The sequence below is a fragment of the Thermobia domestica genome, chromosome 6 (genome assembly GCF_964235325.1).
Source record: "Thermobia domestica chromosome 6, izTheDome1.hap1.1, whole genome shotgun sequence".
Taxonomy (NCBI): Eukaryota; Metazoa; Arthropoda; class Insecta; order Zygentoma; family Lepismatidae; genus Thermobia; species Thermobia domestica.
The window spans coordinates 247,768,315-247,785,867 of record NC_137459.1 but is presented as its reverse complement, the minus strand read 5'-3'; the positions used below and the strand labels follow the sequence as shown (position 1 = coordinate 247,785,867).

Below are 17,553 nucleotides of genomic sequence, written 5' to 3'. Positions count from 1 at the left end.
AACATATCCTATCAGGGACTAGTTACAATACCGTTTTCTGGTGACAGATCCAGTTGCAAAGATGTGCAATGGTGTTCGTCCATTTTTGATGATGCCGGCCAAAACTATAAACTATTCTGTGTATCCAGTGATTTCGAACATCAATTGGTGTCATAAGAACGAGAAACACGTTACTATTCACCAAACACTTATGAATGTAACAGGTACGGTAGGTCTCATGTTATGATATATGCAGGCATCATGCAGAATGGACGAACACCATTGGATATCTTTGCAGCTGGATCCGTAACCGGAGAACAGTATTGTAACGAGATCCTGATAGGATTTTTTCGTCTTTTCTGTGGCGCAGTGACCCCAGATTTCGTGTTCATGGACAACACACACACAATCTTCCAAGTTGAAGTGACCCGGGAGAGTGAGAATATCTACCGCATGGACTGGTCACCATATTTCTTCGATCTAAATACCATTGAGCATGCCTGGAATGCTCTTGAACAACGGGTTGCATAGCGAAATCCACTACCTTTGAGCCTTCACAGCCTGAAAACTGTCCTTAGGGAGAAATGGGACAACATGGCCCTGGAACTCAAGGACTCTCTCGTGGGCAGCACGGCAAGCGGATATAAAGCATGCACTGGTGTCCGAAGTAGTCATATGCCTTACTGATTTGCTCAGAATCTTACTATGTTAACGACAAATAGCATTTCATGTTATCACTCCGTAATGCTCCCCGTGTGTTTGGTTTTTCACTTCCTGTTTATTTTAATGATAGCAAATTCCCTCCATATTTGCTCAATAAAACTGGCATAATATCGGTCAGGCATTGGTCACCTACTGTACTCTGGTTGTACTCTAAACAGTTATGGCTGAAAATGTGTCTGTTTCCTAGCAATTGTTAACCAATGTATATTTTCTCAATAGTTTTCTAAAACTAAGTAGAAGGTTGATTTTAAAAACTATTATACTGACTATTTCGGAATTCATTGAGGCAATGATAATTTTATTTAAACTGGTGTGTGTCGTAATAATTCAGTTTGCATAATGTATATAATATATTTATTTATTTTTTTTTTGTGTGTGTAAACCGTTACATTCCAAATATCTAAACATACTGAAGTAACATGCAGTGTGAAAACAATTACTTACCACTTCATAAGACTTAAACATAGAAAATTTTGCTCTTGTTTTTGCTTTAAGTGCACTAATAATAATAATAATAATAATAATAATAATAATAATAATAATAATAATAATAATAATGTCATTGATACTGTATGATTTTAATAATAGATAGAGTGACATTTTATTTTAATGGAAAAAAATCAAGCAATTTATATCATTCTGGAAACGAGCTACATACTGTTTAAATTTTATATTTTAAAAGGAAATATGAGATTATGCATACCACACATTTTTCAGTTTGTTAAAATGTGAAATCCATTTTCATTAATCAATATTTCGTTATTTAATTAATAAATTTAAGATATTTTTGTCTCAGAGCATCACAAACCTACAGTCGAACTCCTTCTGAAGGAGGTAGTTTAGTGGAGTCTGTAGCAGATTCAAGTCGATCACCTCTTGGGTGGACTACTTCGCGCTCTGGAGAAGATGTTCAATTTGGGATTCAAAGACTTATGGAAGACTTAGGTAATATTCTTTTCTGTTTATTTTAGACACAGAGAAAAGTAGATGGCACTTTTGTTGTTTAATCTCAATGTTACTTTGAAGTGATAGATCGTACAATTTATTGCAATAAATAAGGAAGAAAAGATTGAGTAGAATTCAGTGAGACATTGGATTCCGAATGTCCACTGCTTTCAAAATTTGTCAATATATAGTATGTATGAAAATAAAAATAAATGAAAAAGAGAAGTTACTCTCACATTGTTCAACTGTGTATGCATATGGTGAAACTTTACAAGCAAATTGCAGAAAAATTTAAAAGTAATATCTTACTCATTATCATTAGAACTGGTTGCGGCGAGTTGTTGATCAGTAATCATTGGGAGATGGAAAAATGACAGAAGATGAAATATATTTGCTTAGAAATAAAATATCGATATACAATTTCTGTAAGACCGTACATAATGTGCATGGTCAAAGAGTCGAACCGTATACCGCACGAGAATGGCACGTTACCATATTTTCACTGTCAAGACTGTACGTCTGGCAAAGCTGTTGTGAACCTTCTTCTTAACACAGTAATTTGTATTCCTTATCAAGTAAGCAGAGGGAAACTATTCCACGGAAGTTGGTGTCAGAAAAAGAAGAAAAAATAATCCACTGGCTAAAATCTTTAACATTTTTTTTATTTTTGTTTGGAAAATATCGTATTGCATTAGTTGTTTGAACTATAACTAGTGTATTTCACAGTTAGACATAGTGTTTTAGTATTGGCACACTTTTAGCCTCGGTATTATTTTCTTCCCCAGAAACTTGTTAATATTGAAACATTCTTTCTATTTGCTGATTCAAGTGATTTGTTTAACATTTGTAAATGTTGCCATGATCTGCTGACAAAAAGAAAGTTTTATTTTAGAAATTGACTAACCTGTGATAAGTTTATCATTACATAAGATGCCATAGGATGAGAGTTTCTCATGATCATAATTTTCTCAATAAACGAACAGTTAAAAGAAAGAATGAAAGTGTCAACCTCAAGTAGGACCGATAATTAAGAGTAGTGACGGATTACAATATGTTGCATACGACCTTTCAATATGTTACATGTACTGATCCTCGTTAGAAAAGCAAACTTTTAGGTAATATTTAAAAACATTTTCTCTATATGCCACAGGAAACAGTAATTTAGTTGCTTTTTCAACACAGAAAGTTTAAACAGTTGATAGTTTGCAAGAATTTTATTTATTTATTTCCCTTGTATGTGGAACACTTAGGAAAATGAGGTAATATCTTCTTAATTGGCACAGTGATAATCTAATTTCCTAACCTTATACTACAAAGACATTCATTTTTTAGTTAAATAATTTTTTTTGTAACAAACAAAGAAGAGGATGCTTTCCCGACAGTTTTCTCCCCTAGATTTGGGCTTAACAAGTAACGCTGTATAAAATAGTTGATATTTTCAAAATACACTTTTCTTTATGTTTTCTTTGTTTGAAAACATTAATATTCAATATAAGTTGATGCATATTGAGTATTCTCGACATTTTATCTTTTATAAGAAGCATTACTTTAATAAATGGTAATCTAATACTAATAAATATTGTAAGTCATTCTTCAGAAATCTAAAGAAATGATATTATAACTATTAATCCCTATTTTATAGACAGTGGGCGATCCACATTAAGAGATCCAGCTGATTTGGAAAGTGACAAGTCTCTTCAGGAAGAATTGTTGGAAGCACCAGAAAATAGTTCTATAGAGCAAGAGGTTGATACCGAAACTGAACATGACATTGACCAGGTAAATAAAAAGTTCTTGTTTCATTGATTCTTGTGGAACCTATCTTCAATCTGTGAAGTAGATAGCACATCAGTATCAACATTTTTTTTTTTTTTTTTTATAATAGCCCAAATTTCTTTTAAACACCTGTGTTCTCATCTGCAATTGACATTCTATTGTGCAACTTAACTGTAAGTTATGTTATCTTTATTCTTAAACAAAAATACTATTTGTTGCACCTAAGCCTTCGGGTCTATATACATTATAGGTTAAAATCATGTTTACTTTAAAACTCCGGCTCTTTACTTATCCTAATAAACAGCAAAACGCGTTTATGTTCATTATCATCTTTATCCAGTTTGAAATATTTAAATTGAAACATTACAGTTTAAGTTGCAATTAAATCGTCAAAATATATTACTGTAGAAATGTCCAAATATTAATAGTCAAATCTAAGTTTGGTTAAGACTTTTGTCCTATTTTGAAATAATCGAATTGCAACAACTCAGTTTTTAAGTTACAGTAAATCACCAATAGTTTTAAATCCGCAAATTGCCTGCACGCAAGCAGCGTCTATTGGCACCAGGCAGTCGGTAGCCCATGTTGCCACAGCTATTAGCTTGACTGTGTAGTGTTAAAAATTAGCGTTACCCACAGACTGACATGTTTCTGTATCATAAATAGAATAACCAATAGACACGTTTTCCTTTTCTGAACGAAGGGAGGAACGAATAGCAGTAGAGCCATTCATCTTACTATTTGTTCCGGGGAACTAAAACGTCTTTGATATATTTACTTATCACAATAGTGGTCATATTACTCAAAATTATTCAAGGCTCTGAGCTTCTGAGTAGCATTAGTAGTAGCAAATTGGAACATACACACTGGAATTCTATCATAATAGTAGGTATGAATCCCTATGCTAAATTGAGTTGGAAGTTACGTGAATGTAAAAGTTCGAACACCACTGCAAATTCATTCTTTGGGTCATATACACAAGCAATAGAAGAGGGCCAAACTGGTGTTCCAGTACATCGAGAATTATAACGTAATCAACATGGCCGCCCGTGAAATGTCCGATAGAATTTTTAAACGCGTACAATTTCTCACAGAATAGAGGTAAAACCGTCATTTTTGTCCCAAACTAAAGTAAATTAACTGCAAATTATATACAAATAGTTGCAATATCTGTATATGATACTATATTTGAGATATGTTGAAGCAAACTTGAAAAAAGTTTCTTTTGACATTCGTTTTTGATTTTAGATCTGTATAACTCCGTAATTATCAAGAACTCTAAAAACATTGCAGTAACAAAAATGTAGATCTTATCATGTTCTATAAAATGGTACCAATATATTTTATGTGTCATTTTACATAAGGTAATTATGTAATTTTATATAAGACATGGTGCGGTGGCTTCGTAGCCGTAATTTATAGGTATGTCATGCTTGTATCATTAAATAAGAGTTAAAGATGTTCCACCACTGCAGATTTAGTCTTTAGGTCACCTAGTTAATAATATAGGATGGAAGAAGTGACATTATAATAGACCAAAACTTACGTCGTCATCAATATGGCTGCCCATGAATATTCTAGTAAAATATTAAAAACCGTATAACTTCTCACAGAAAGTAGATAGAATCGTATTCTTTGCACCAAACTAAAGTATGTTAATTGCATTTATACAAAATTAATTTGCAATGTCCAGAATCCCGTTATATACTGTTAACTATAAATTCTGGATACCATTTTCGGAGTTGAAAATTATATAAGAAATGAGTGTTGACAAAATTTTATTTTTACAGAATGAAGTTTCATAATATTTCAGTTAGTAATACCGTTCTGCATTGTAATCATTTGTATCTAAAATCTCTGACAAACTAATCGTGGAAACTTTTTTTTTATTTTGGGAGAAACTAAGTTTAGTTTTACTTTTTCGTTAAAACTTTCCCGAACAATTAAATGCTGGAGATACTTGGTCAGCCTATCATAAGAAACTAGTAACGAAAGTGCAGCCAAACATAAATGGATTGTTACCTTTATTTAAAGAATCGTCTAGTGATCCACGAATGATTATTCACTCAATGGAGTGGTTAAGAAAGTCATTTAAATTCAGACCAGATATTCGTCATAACAGTGGATCGGCCAATTTTTGTATAATGAAGAGTCTTCAGTGGAGCTATGATTCTCTGAAGGATGTTATGATCATGCTTGGAGACTTTCATACAGAAAAACACAGTGCAAGGGCGACTGGAAATATCTTGCAGGGATCAGCATAGACTTAAGCTCTTGTCGAAGCTGGTTTAGCCCCTCAAGGAATCGCATATGATATTCTAAAATGCCGTACATGGTAAAGGCTAGATACACCCATCAGTTAACATACGTAGCACTGCAGGCACTCCTCAATGAAGCTTACGAAGAAGTATCATCGGAAACTGAATTTAGTACTTGGGTTAAGAACAACAGTATATACCTTACGTTTGCGAATTAGATTCTTGGTATGGAATAGTGTCTGTTGATGATCTTTGTATGTGCTCATAGAGAGGGAATATTTTGAACTTATATTGCAGCCTTTTAACATCTCGGAGGTCTCTTTTTTGCATGTGACTACTGCCACTATGCCAGATGGGTTCCTACCATGTTAGTGACATGAAACAATTGTCAAAATCGGCCCTTAATGAGTTCAAGATTGCAAGGTTCACAGCCAACTGATATAAGAAACATTTCTTTTCCATTGCAATCCATCAAGGCCATGAACAGCTAAACAAGATACTAAAGGGAACAGGGAAAATAATTGGCTTAAGATCAAATTGCTCTTCAGAACTGGTCTACGTTTGCCCCTGAAGTAAATAAGAGACTTGAAGACTTTAAAATTTATCCTGGTAATGAAGACAACGAATATAATGAGTGTGACTATTTTCATCATATGAAATAGTAAAAGGACAAGGACATTTTTTATGTGATGTGAAGAACATGATTGAAGCGATTCGGAAGAATGGAAATTCATTTCTCGAGTTCGGTAATGAACAAGTGAATCTTCAAGGAGATGTTGTCAATCCTTTTGGATAAAGATAAACAACATAATGACCGTTTCGTAAATGAAGTCTTCATTACAAGTAGTAAACCATTTGACACCCCAATACAGAAAAATAATTGTTTTGCTGTTCAAAACACCAAAGTTTAAGCGGGTACAAGAAAAGCAAGTGAGAATATTAAGAGCAAATGTTTCTCTTTTGGTCAAACTGTGCATAGTTACGCAATCAAGAAAAGGTAACATGGACAAAAACTTTGCTCATGAATTTCAAAAATATCCAACTTCAATTTCAAGATTGACAAAATGTACCGTACCAAGAAATCTGACTTCAGGCCAACGAAGCAACCGATGTCATTTCAGCCGAGCCTTTAAATTATTATGCTATTATTTAAGATGGTGGAACCTTATTCATTTGCTGACTCCTATGGTCGATTCTATAACATTTGAAGACTACTTTTATATGTGTTTCTTGGGGCAAATTAAAATTGAAATGAGGAAAACATTAGCATTACGTGTTGTCTCGGACACTTACTATGAAACTTTCATTATAAATGAGACACGTGAAGATCGAGGTCATGGAATGAGACAGAAGATAGACCCGAATGTAAGAATACTCAAAGACTGATCAACGTTTTTGTTCACTCACGAAACAAACAGAAGTTATCTAAATATCTAAATGACGCATCTGTTTCAAATCTTAGATATACAAAGTTATTTCTACGTAACTGCAGACGATGCCATTTGCCATGTTGGGCCAGAAAACAACATGACAGAGAGATGCAACCATGAAGAAGCTGACACCAGAATTGTGTTATATGTCCCACACTCATTGAGAGAAGGAGTAAGGACAATACTAGTACGAACCATAGATTCCGATGTTATTGTCATTTTAGTTTATCATTTTAACAGACGCAGAAGACTGTCAACTGTTGATACATTTCGTAACAGGAAATAAGAAAAGAATAATTGACGTAGAGAAGATCACAGCAACCCTCGGACCACTTAGAAGTCGTGCTCTGCCACTATGGTATGCTCTCACTAGATGTGACTCAACTTCTTCAACATGTATATGATACCATGTTGATGACGTCATAACTTTCGATCTGATGGAATGCCAGTTTGTGCCCCCTTCTATTGTTTTTGTATATGACCCAAATAATGAAAATGCAGTGGTGACCAAACTTTTACATTCACGGTAACTCTCACTTAATGATTCATACCTACTATAATGCTTTACTTCCAACAGCTACCATGAGCACAAAACCAATAGTAAGATAGCTAACTTGGCTATTGTGAAAGTAGCAAGTTCTGCAGCGAGACATTTTTCCTTAAGAAATTTCATTTAAAAGAAAATGAATATATCTTTTAATCTAATATTAATTTACATTTCTTCCTTCTTTCCTTGGCTACTTCTTGCCGCCTATCTTCTCACTTCTGGAAAGTCCACTAGATTGAAGGTGTTAACTTAGTCCATAGAAGTCTTTCTGTTTCCTACTGCTGAAAAATGTAATTACTTTTTATTTTGTTAAGCATCTGAAGTGTATATCATTATGTGTTCCATACTTACGATTAATAATAATCGTAAGTATGGAACACATAATGATGTTTAGTATTTAAATTGTTTACAGCTTACCAAAGCCTTACAAAACTAACCTTATGTGCTCTTCTTTCCATTACATGTGTTCATTTCTGTTTGTTTTTAAGCAATTTTCCATTTATTATTTTTTTATCGTACGGGACACAACACTTCATTGTCTTAACGCAAGGGAATATAAATATACCTACTTACTTTAACATAATCTGCCAATGTTCTCACTCCAGTTAGATTATGTTAACTTGCTGTGACTTCATACATGTCTAAGTAAGAAATGTTAAAGCAAGTAAAAGTATATATTAAAATGGCACTCCTAGAGGAAAGACATCAGCCTAATTTTGTTCAGAGGGAAAGTAATTGTTATAATGGATTATTATATTTACATATATTCGATATGGTATTTATCAAACTTTAAATTAAATGGGAAACAAAGTAACACATGCTTCTGTAAGACATTCGAAAAGCAAAGTGCCTTTCTTGCCAAATTTCTTTCTTAGAGAATTTTCGCGATATGTAAAGCTGGTGATGTCCAGTGAAAGAGACATTTATTTGAAAAACTTTATATATTTATAATGTTCTTTTCCTATCCTTAGATTGAAACAGACCCTCCATCGTTAGAGCCCTGTCCAAAGGAAGAGCCTGCACCTCCTATTGAACCACGATACACGTGCCAAACTACAACCCCGGTACCACCTCCAAAACCAATCCGTGCTGCTGATTTGACTCCAACTGGCGCTCCAGATAGAACGTACAAAGTTGTGTTTGCTGGCGATGCAGCTGTTGGAAAAAGTTGTTTCATCCATCGATTCTGCAAGGGCGTGTTTGTAAATAACCTTGGTTCAACTCTTGGTAAGTTTTCATCTTGCACAAGCCTTAGAATAAGAAACAAAAAACGTAAATATTCGTTTCAATTTGCAGAAAATTACAGTAGGAAATGCATGTTGAAAAGTAGCAGCTTTGTATTCTTATTGCTTAAGATTTTAAGCTTTTTTCAGATAGTTGTAATGGACGGAGCTTCCTTTAGTTCTATCTAGACAAATTCTCCCATGTCAAAACAAATTAAAACTTGTAAAATAGCCTACTTCTACAAGTTTCACACCTGTTAAAAACAGGCAAATATCTATGAAAACAGAGATACGCACTTACGGTTTTATAGCTTTTAAGTTAGGTACTTGTAAAAATTGGATAATTTCCTCCAGAGTCGAAGATAATCTATTTAAACAAATTTTACTGCATTGAGATTTAGTTAAATTTTCAATGTTTCATTGTAGAAAACAATACTATCTTCTGACATGGATAAAGTTGTCTATGTCCATTTTATTTTCACTGTATTCAATAACAAACAAGACACAGAAAATTGTATTTTAATTGTAAAAGTAAATATGTAATTTATTATATATATATTTTTTTTCAAAACCTTGAGCTGCAGTAATTTACTTATATTTGCTCAAAAACATGCAGCCCAAATAAGCAGGTAACCAGCCGGACATACTTAGCTGTATTTTACTTGTGTGCATAATTTTAAGGACAGACAGTAATTTTCAAATTTAAATTTTGTATAAGTAGATTTTTGTCTTATAAGCTGCGTACCTTGCTACAAGTAGAGCTCGCATATTTTGTAGATATATGTGTAAAATTTAGAAGCAAATAGTGTTAATAGTTATTAAGACCATTTAACAAGTAAATAAGATATATACTATATATTTAAGTCTTCTTTTTGCTTGAACTCGTCATTAAAAGAAGTTTTTCGTCCCACACTTTTGCTTCTAGCCCAAGGAAGAGGATGATGACGATTATGAACGAAATGGTGAAATGAAGAAAGTGGGAGAACAACAACAAAACCCACACACATGATGTTTGTCCATGTCAGTATTATTAGGATTACTGCATTATTTTTGCAATCATCATAAGTGTCAGTCTTTTTCTAAGGGCTGATTGGGCCTTGCTCTACTATATTCTTTCAATCAGTGACATTTTCAGTTGTATTTTCTTTTTTAAGTTTAATTTCCACTTTAAAGTGAAATACGTGCATTTATACAAGTATTGTTATATATTTTTGCTTACTAAATCAGAACCGCATATATGTAGAGTGTAGAAAACAATTGAAACGGTTAGAGGATATAGGTGGTATGTAGCAAATTGTACATTTTGGGAAAATTGACTTTCACAACTTTTTCCGTTAACATATACCCTTTTTCGTTTCTAAATCTTTTCACTCAAACGAGGACTCACTAAATGATGTGTTGCATAGCATGGCTAACATATAACACGTGCATGAACGTCAGAATGTAGCGTTTTAAAAATGTAACATAACACCTTCATCCTTCATTCTCTAAGCGCTTAATTGCCAACTGGTGCATTTGGGGCTTGTGCTATGAAATCCCTTTAAAAAATCAAGAGTTGAGTATTGCCTTACACTGACTTGCTGTTGAATAGATTGTTTCTAGTCTTTGCTAGACCTGCTATCTGCGAAGGTATTTTAACAATTTTTTTCCTTATTATATCTTTAATCACTCTCCTACTAGTGGAAGTAGGAGGATGTGACAACAAAAAAGTATCTTTAGTCTGAAATATTTCATTTTCCTTTCTCAGTCAATGCTGCCAACATAAGCAATTTCGTACTAAATCTGATAGTTTCAGAGCGTTCCCTAAGAAAAACGAATTGAAAATATCATGGTTCATAACGAAAATTTTAGATATTTTTATCCCAGATTAGGATACATGATTTTCTTGAGTTGGATAAGCAGGTCTGGGAGTAAAGATATTTTTCATATTCAGATATTTTCATATTTTTCATATATAATATGTGTGTGTGCTGCTAAGTGCAACTTGGAATATCAACTATGAAGCTCCGATATTCCCTACATTAGATACTTTAACATTAACTAGTTTCTACATAATAATAAATCCACTTATTTGACCTTTTCTAAATATATATATGAGTAGGCCAATGAGAAAACCCGTTGAATCCATCTTCCATTCAGTTTCATTAACTTTTAAATCCCAAACCTGCATATAACGTCATGAGGAAAGCAGAATCAAACCCGATTAATTCCATATTTCAAACTTGAGGTTTCGTACTGTGTAGGATTAGTTCAGTAGTCAGACTCTATATATTTATTGCAACTCTTGGTAAATCATTCGAACTTTTATCTGGCAACATTTGCAGTCTGTGCTTTCGTTATAATAATAATAATAATAATAATAATAATAATAATAATAATAATAATAATTATTATTATTATTATTATTATTATTATTATTATTATTATTATTATTATTATTATTATTATTATTATTATTATTATTATTATTATTATTATTATTATTATTAGCTTTTGGACTGAGAATTGAGACACTAAACGTCTTAATCTAACTTTTCGTGTCGTGTTTCTGTGCTAATCGGCTTTTCTGTAATAATTATGTAGAATAATTAACGCAAAATCGAAAGAAAACAATACTGTAGGCAGCGATGATCATAACTCTGTTGTTCAGACAACACCAAAATGTCTGGAAAACGTGCACGACACCCGGTAAATGAAGTAAGCCTTAGTTAAGATTGCATGAAGAATTCGATACTGCCAAAAGTACCTAAGAGGCGTACTATCGGCGCAAACTCCATTTGTATAATTTTACGGTGTGCCAAGGGTATTGACATGATCAACAAACCAAAGAAAGTACTTCGTGCATTTGGTCCGAAGAAGAACTTCATAAAGGATCAGCGCAAATTGCGTCTCCTTCGCATCGCTGTGGTGGTCAAAATGAAAACACTCCAGTATTTTTCATGCTTTCTTACTGGCTTCTGAATGAAGCACCTCCACTTGCAAAAACTGTTATTTTGTATTTTCCAGTAGTGGGACACTCATTTATCCCTCCAGATCGTGTATTTGGCAATATTGAACGGCAAATCAAAAGCAATTCCGTCATAGGAAATCCTGCAAAATATAAAGAAATAATTGAAGAGTTCAGTACTATTGTACATTTAGGAAGCGACTGTGAGATCATGGACTGGAAACATGCCTCTGACGAAATCTTAAAAAATCAAGGTAATTGGCACTTTCAATTTCAAAAATATCGCAAAATTACTCTTCAGTAAAGTTATAGCTGTATACAGCTCTGGTCCAAGGAGAACCATTTTTCAATTTCCAGAGAGGCATCCTAAACCCAATTAGCAAGCGAGGAAAGACAATAACAAAATGTAACAATCGGCACGGTTCCGAGGGGGACGTTATGTCAAAGAAGAGAAACTGCATGATGGTGAGTAGCTTTTGTTGCTACATTTTGGTGAAAATTCGAAAGCAACACAAAGCTTACGTTTCGCAGAGATTTTTGCAGCAATACGAAACTGAGGGAATGATACTGCACCAGAGGACAACGACGATATGGATATCCATTTAGTAGAAGATGATGCAGAGAAGCCTATATAACTCAATTTTTTGTTCATTTGGATCTAGTTGTTTTCAATTCAGAACAAAATTAATGTAGCATTTATGTATCAATATTCATTTTGTGCCAATCTGTACGACGTATAATTGATAATACATTTTTTTCAATATTTTAGTAGGCATAATTCTGTTTTCGATCCTATGCCGTTTTGATCGTACGCAGTCCATTCATATGACACGCACCGGCATAGAATCGACAGGAGTTTATAATTTATAGCAGCACAGATTAAACAGATAATAGAAATATCGTTTTTTAAGGAACATGATTAAAAGTTAATTTAATTTAGAGTAGCGGCATAGGACCAAAACGGCACAGAACCTAAACGGCACAGGACCGGTTTTTGAGCTGAATTTTCGGTCGTATGCCGTTTTGGTCCTGTTGCACATTCCCGATTATACAGCTTTCGACAGACCGACATTCACGTTATTTTTCCTTTCTTAAAAAAGTCTCTAATGTTATTTTACAATTATGACGTGTTTAAACAGTTTTTATCGATTTGCCACAAATTTAAAAATTTGGATTTAACGGGTTTTTCTATTCACCTCCTCGTATATATATATATATATAAATTTATGAACAAATACCGGTACCTATTTTTATACCTATTTTCTTTATACCCTGAAAGAAAAGAAAAGATTTTGAATACACGTGGATTATAGCTTTTCAAAGCACCAAAATTGAAATTAAGGAATAGAATGAAAACAAAATGTATTTTTATACTACTTTTAAGAGTAAAAGAAAGTATGTGCATTTCCATTAGACCTAGTTTCTTGTAACCTCGCAACTTCTGCTGTATATATATATACGTATATATAAAGGACGGACAATCACCATTTGTTCAGCTGTAATGTTTCTTGCTGACATAACACCTCGTGTGTCCCGAAGTAGACCAACTTCCCTGTACCATGCCGAAGCTAAAGTGAATTAAACTGTAATTACGTGTCTCTCTTGTGCAGGGTAGCAAATAGTGTCCCAGTGCAGCTCCTCATATTTATATTTTGCCCTCTGGACAACATTTCCTGGAAGAAAGTTTGTTCAAGTGCATGCGGGGAGTATTTTTATCAACGTGTTCCTGCTGAAACAGGAGCTGTGCTGATAATTCTGAAAAATCTAACAGGAGAAAATGGCATGTTTTTTACATAATATATTGTATTATAACTTCCATTCTACAGCCTGCTAAAAACTTTGTATAATTCGATTGGAAACAGCTGGTTTTAAATGTAAATATTTATCTTTGATCAATATGGAAAGATTTCTGTTCATTTTGCTACCGGGGATGACAGAGCACGTCATCACAAAAACATTTATTTTCTTCGATAAGTTAGAGCTTCCACCTAGGAAGGTTTATAAATTGTCATTCTTGCACAAAAGGATGATAGGTTCGGAGGGGGTGCAAAATATTATCCACTTAACACTTAGAGATATTAGTTAGTTTGTAATAATAATAGGCTGAGAGCAGATTATTGATCTACTATAGTGATATAATAAAAATACTTTTGGTCGTCTCGTCTCGTTGAAGAAATACAAATAGAATTACATTTCACTTGACGGTACGCGCGCCAGGGATATACGCATAAATTTATTTCGTGGTCCAAAGTTTTTGGGAAGTCCAGATTCAATATGAGGATAAATGATATTAAAATTTGTAAAATTATCCCTAAAATTAGACTAAATTTACAGAAAAGTCAAAATTTCCGGGGTCTGGACTATCAGGACTCACCTCCTGCACGCGCAACCACTTCGGATATACTGCTGGGTCTTGAGATGCTTTTATCTCATCATTCTTGCACAGAAGGATGGAAGGTTTGGAAGGGGTACAAAATATGATCTGCTGTAGAACTTGAGGATAGTAGCAAGTTTTTACTAACAATAGATTGATAACAGATTATTCGTCTATTGTATTGACAGAAAAAAATGTACTGTCTCTTAAAATGTACTGTCTCTTAAAATCCGTGTAACGTGGGTTCCTATCACCACGGCATGGCGCGTCCTCAGGTTGCGGATCGAGGAGAAGGCCTCTAGACATAGAGGTTAGCTGCGAATATACTGAATAAGCAGTCGCGGACAGCCGACTAGGAGTGGTCCTCCAGCTTGGGGGTTTGGGTAGGGCTAACAACCTCATCCTGTAAAAAAAAGCACTTGTTCAGAAATATTCACAAAAGCCTCGGACAAGGACTGATAACTTGGCACGACCTCAGCAAAAGAAAATGGACATGAGATTTGGAACATGGAATATTAGGAGTCTTTATAGGGCAGGCGCGTTAAAATCCGTAACGAGGGAGTTAGAGAAATACAGGGTGGACGTAGTAGGAGTTCAGGAAGTTAGGTGGGAAGGAAATGGATCTGAGAATTCCGGAAATTTTACGTTCTTTTATGGGGAAGGAAATAAAAATCACCAGTTAGGAACAGGGTTTTTCGTTCATAAACGTATATTACCAGCAATTAAACGGGTTGAATTTGTTACTGACAGACTTTCTTTTATTACTCTTAAGGGACGATGGTGTGATATTATTGTTTTAAATGTACATGCCCCAACGGAAGATAAGGATGACGATATAAAAGACAGTTTTTACGAAGAAGTGGAACGGATATTTGACCAACTCCCGCGATACCATATGAAAATTCTATTAGGGGATTTCAATGCGAAGGTAGGACGAGAGGATATTTTCAAACCGATTATAGGGAACGAAAGTCTGCATAAGGAAAGTAATGACAACGGTGTTAGACTCGTGAACTTTGCAACATCCAAAAACCTAATCGTGAAGAGTACAAAATTCCCACATCGCGACGTTCATAAATACACTTGGACATCACCAGACGGGAAAACACATAATCAAATTGATCACGTTTTAGTAGATAGAAGAAGGCAATCTAGCATAATTGATGTCCGGTCGTTTAGAGGGGCTGATTGTGACACTGACCACTACCTCGTAGCAGCGATAATACGAGAGAGGTTATCGTTAAATAAGGGTAATATGCATTGTCCGAAAACGGAGAGATTCAATTTAAAGAAATTAGAAGAGAGCCAGGCAAGAGAGGAATACCAGATTGAAGTTTCGAATAGATTTTCGGCTTTAGAAGATTCGGAATGCACTAGTGTTGAGGATACCTGGATTGAAATTAGAGATAGCATTAAAATTTCAGCAATAGAAAAATTGGGACACGCGGAAATACGTAGGAACAGACCATGGTTCGACCAGGAATGCATAAAACTAGCAGAGAAGAGAAAACAGGCAAAATTACTCTGGCTACAAAATCCGAATGAAATGACTACGCAAAATTTCGCAGATATCAGGCGGGAAACTTCCAAAACTTTTAGAACAAAGAAACGCGATTTTCTGAAAGCTAAAATTAAGGAACTTGAAGATAATAGTAAAAATAAAAACATTCGGGACATGTATAAGGGAATCAACGAATTTAAGAAAGGCTATCAACCTCGTGCTTATATATTAAAGAAATCTGACGGTACAGTTCTCACTGACACGGATAGCATCTTAAATAGATGGAAAGATTTCTTTGACGATTTGCTTAACACGCAACCAAAAACTAGTGTTCGTGGAGAAAAGGAGATGCACACCGCAGAACCGTATATTCCAGAACCCAACCGAATAGAAGTAGAAACCGCTATAAAGAAATTAAAGAAACACAAATCTCCGGGTGTAGATGAAATTCCGGCTGAGTTAATTTTAGCTGGAGGCGAAAAATTGTGGAACAAGATACACAAACTCATTCTCCTTATCTGGAACAAGAAAGAATTGCCAGAAGAGTGGAAAGAATCAATCATTGTTCCAATCCACAAGAAAGGCGACAAAACTGACTGTAATAATTATCGAGGCATTTCTCTTCTGTCAACATCCTATAAAATCCTTTCAAATATTCTGTTAGCAAGGCTGACCCCATACGCAGATGAAATTATTGGAGATTATCAGTGCGGATTTAGACGAAATCGATCAACTATCGACCAAATATTTACCTTTCGCCAAATACTCGAAAAAAAGTGGGAATACAATACCCCGGTACATCAACTATTTATTGATTTTAGAAAGGCGTACGACTCAGTTAGGAGAGAAACATTATACAACGTTCTTGCAGAACTTGGAATACCGAGAAAGCTAATTACATTAATTAAGATATGTTTAAATGAATCCCAAAGTAAAGTCCGGGTAGGAAAATTTTTGTCCACGAGCTTTCACGTCGAAAATGGCCTGAAACAAGGAGATGCGTTGTCGCCATTATTATTTAACTTGGTTTTGGAATACGCTATAAGGAAAATCAAAGATAGCAACCAGGGCTTACAGTTGAACGGTATTCACCAGGTTATGGCATATGCTGATGATGTAAATTTAATAGGAGATGATAGGAGAACAATAGAAAGAAATGCAGAGATCTTATTAAACGCTTGCAGGGACATGGGTTTAGAAGTAAATGCAGAGAAAACTAAATACATGGAAGTGCGTCGGGACCGGAATACAGCAAATTATGGATACGTTAAAATACTAAATAATACTTTTGATAAAGTGGATACTTTCAAATATCTAGGATCAATATTAACAGAGGAAAATCATATTCACGGAGAAATTAAATGTCGACTAAAAGCAGGGAATTCGTGTTACTATTCGGTTCAAAATCTCTTGTCGTCGCGAATTCTGTCGAGGATTTTGAAACTTAAAATATACAAAACGATAATCATGCCTGTGGTTCTGTATGGCTGCGAAACATGGTCACTTACTCTGAGGGAAGAACATAGACTGAAAGTATTCGAGAACAAGATCCTGAGACGAATATTCGGACCCAAGAGGAACGGGAATGGGGAATGGCGGAAACTTCATAACGAGGAACTACATAATTTATATGCTTTACCCAACATTGTTAGGGTCGTCAAGTCTAGGAGGCTTAGATGGGCGGGTCATGTAGCTAGAATGGAAGAAAGTAGAGACGCTTTCAAAGTCTTGACTGGAAGACCAATCGGAAAACGACCATTAGGAAGACCTAGGCGCAGATGGGAGGACAATATTAAGATGGATCTCGCAGAGATTGGAATACAGAGTAGAAACTGGATGCAGTTAGCTAA

At 34.6% G+C, this 17,553-nt stretch overlaps 1 protein-coding gene across 1 annotated transcript in view; it reads left to right on the top strand.

The window, feature by feature from the left end:
• The window catches only part of LOC145688467 (ras and EF-hand domain-containing protein-like), a 261,492-nt gene that overhangs the window by 194,575 nt on the left and 49,364 nt on the right, over positions 1-17,553 (top strand). Inside the window, exons 7-9 of the mRNA XM_081762733.1 lie at positions 1,499-1,647; positions 3,290-3,426; positions 8,630-8,885. Of these exons, the coding sequence (XP_081618859.1) occupies positions 1,499-1,647; positions 3,290-3,426; positions 8,630-8,885 (542 nt within the window). The remainder of the gene's footprint in view (positions 1-1,498; positions 1,648-3,289; positions 3,427-8,629; positions 8,886-17,553) is intronic.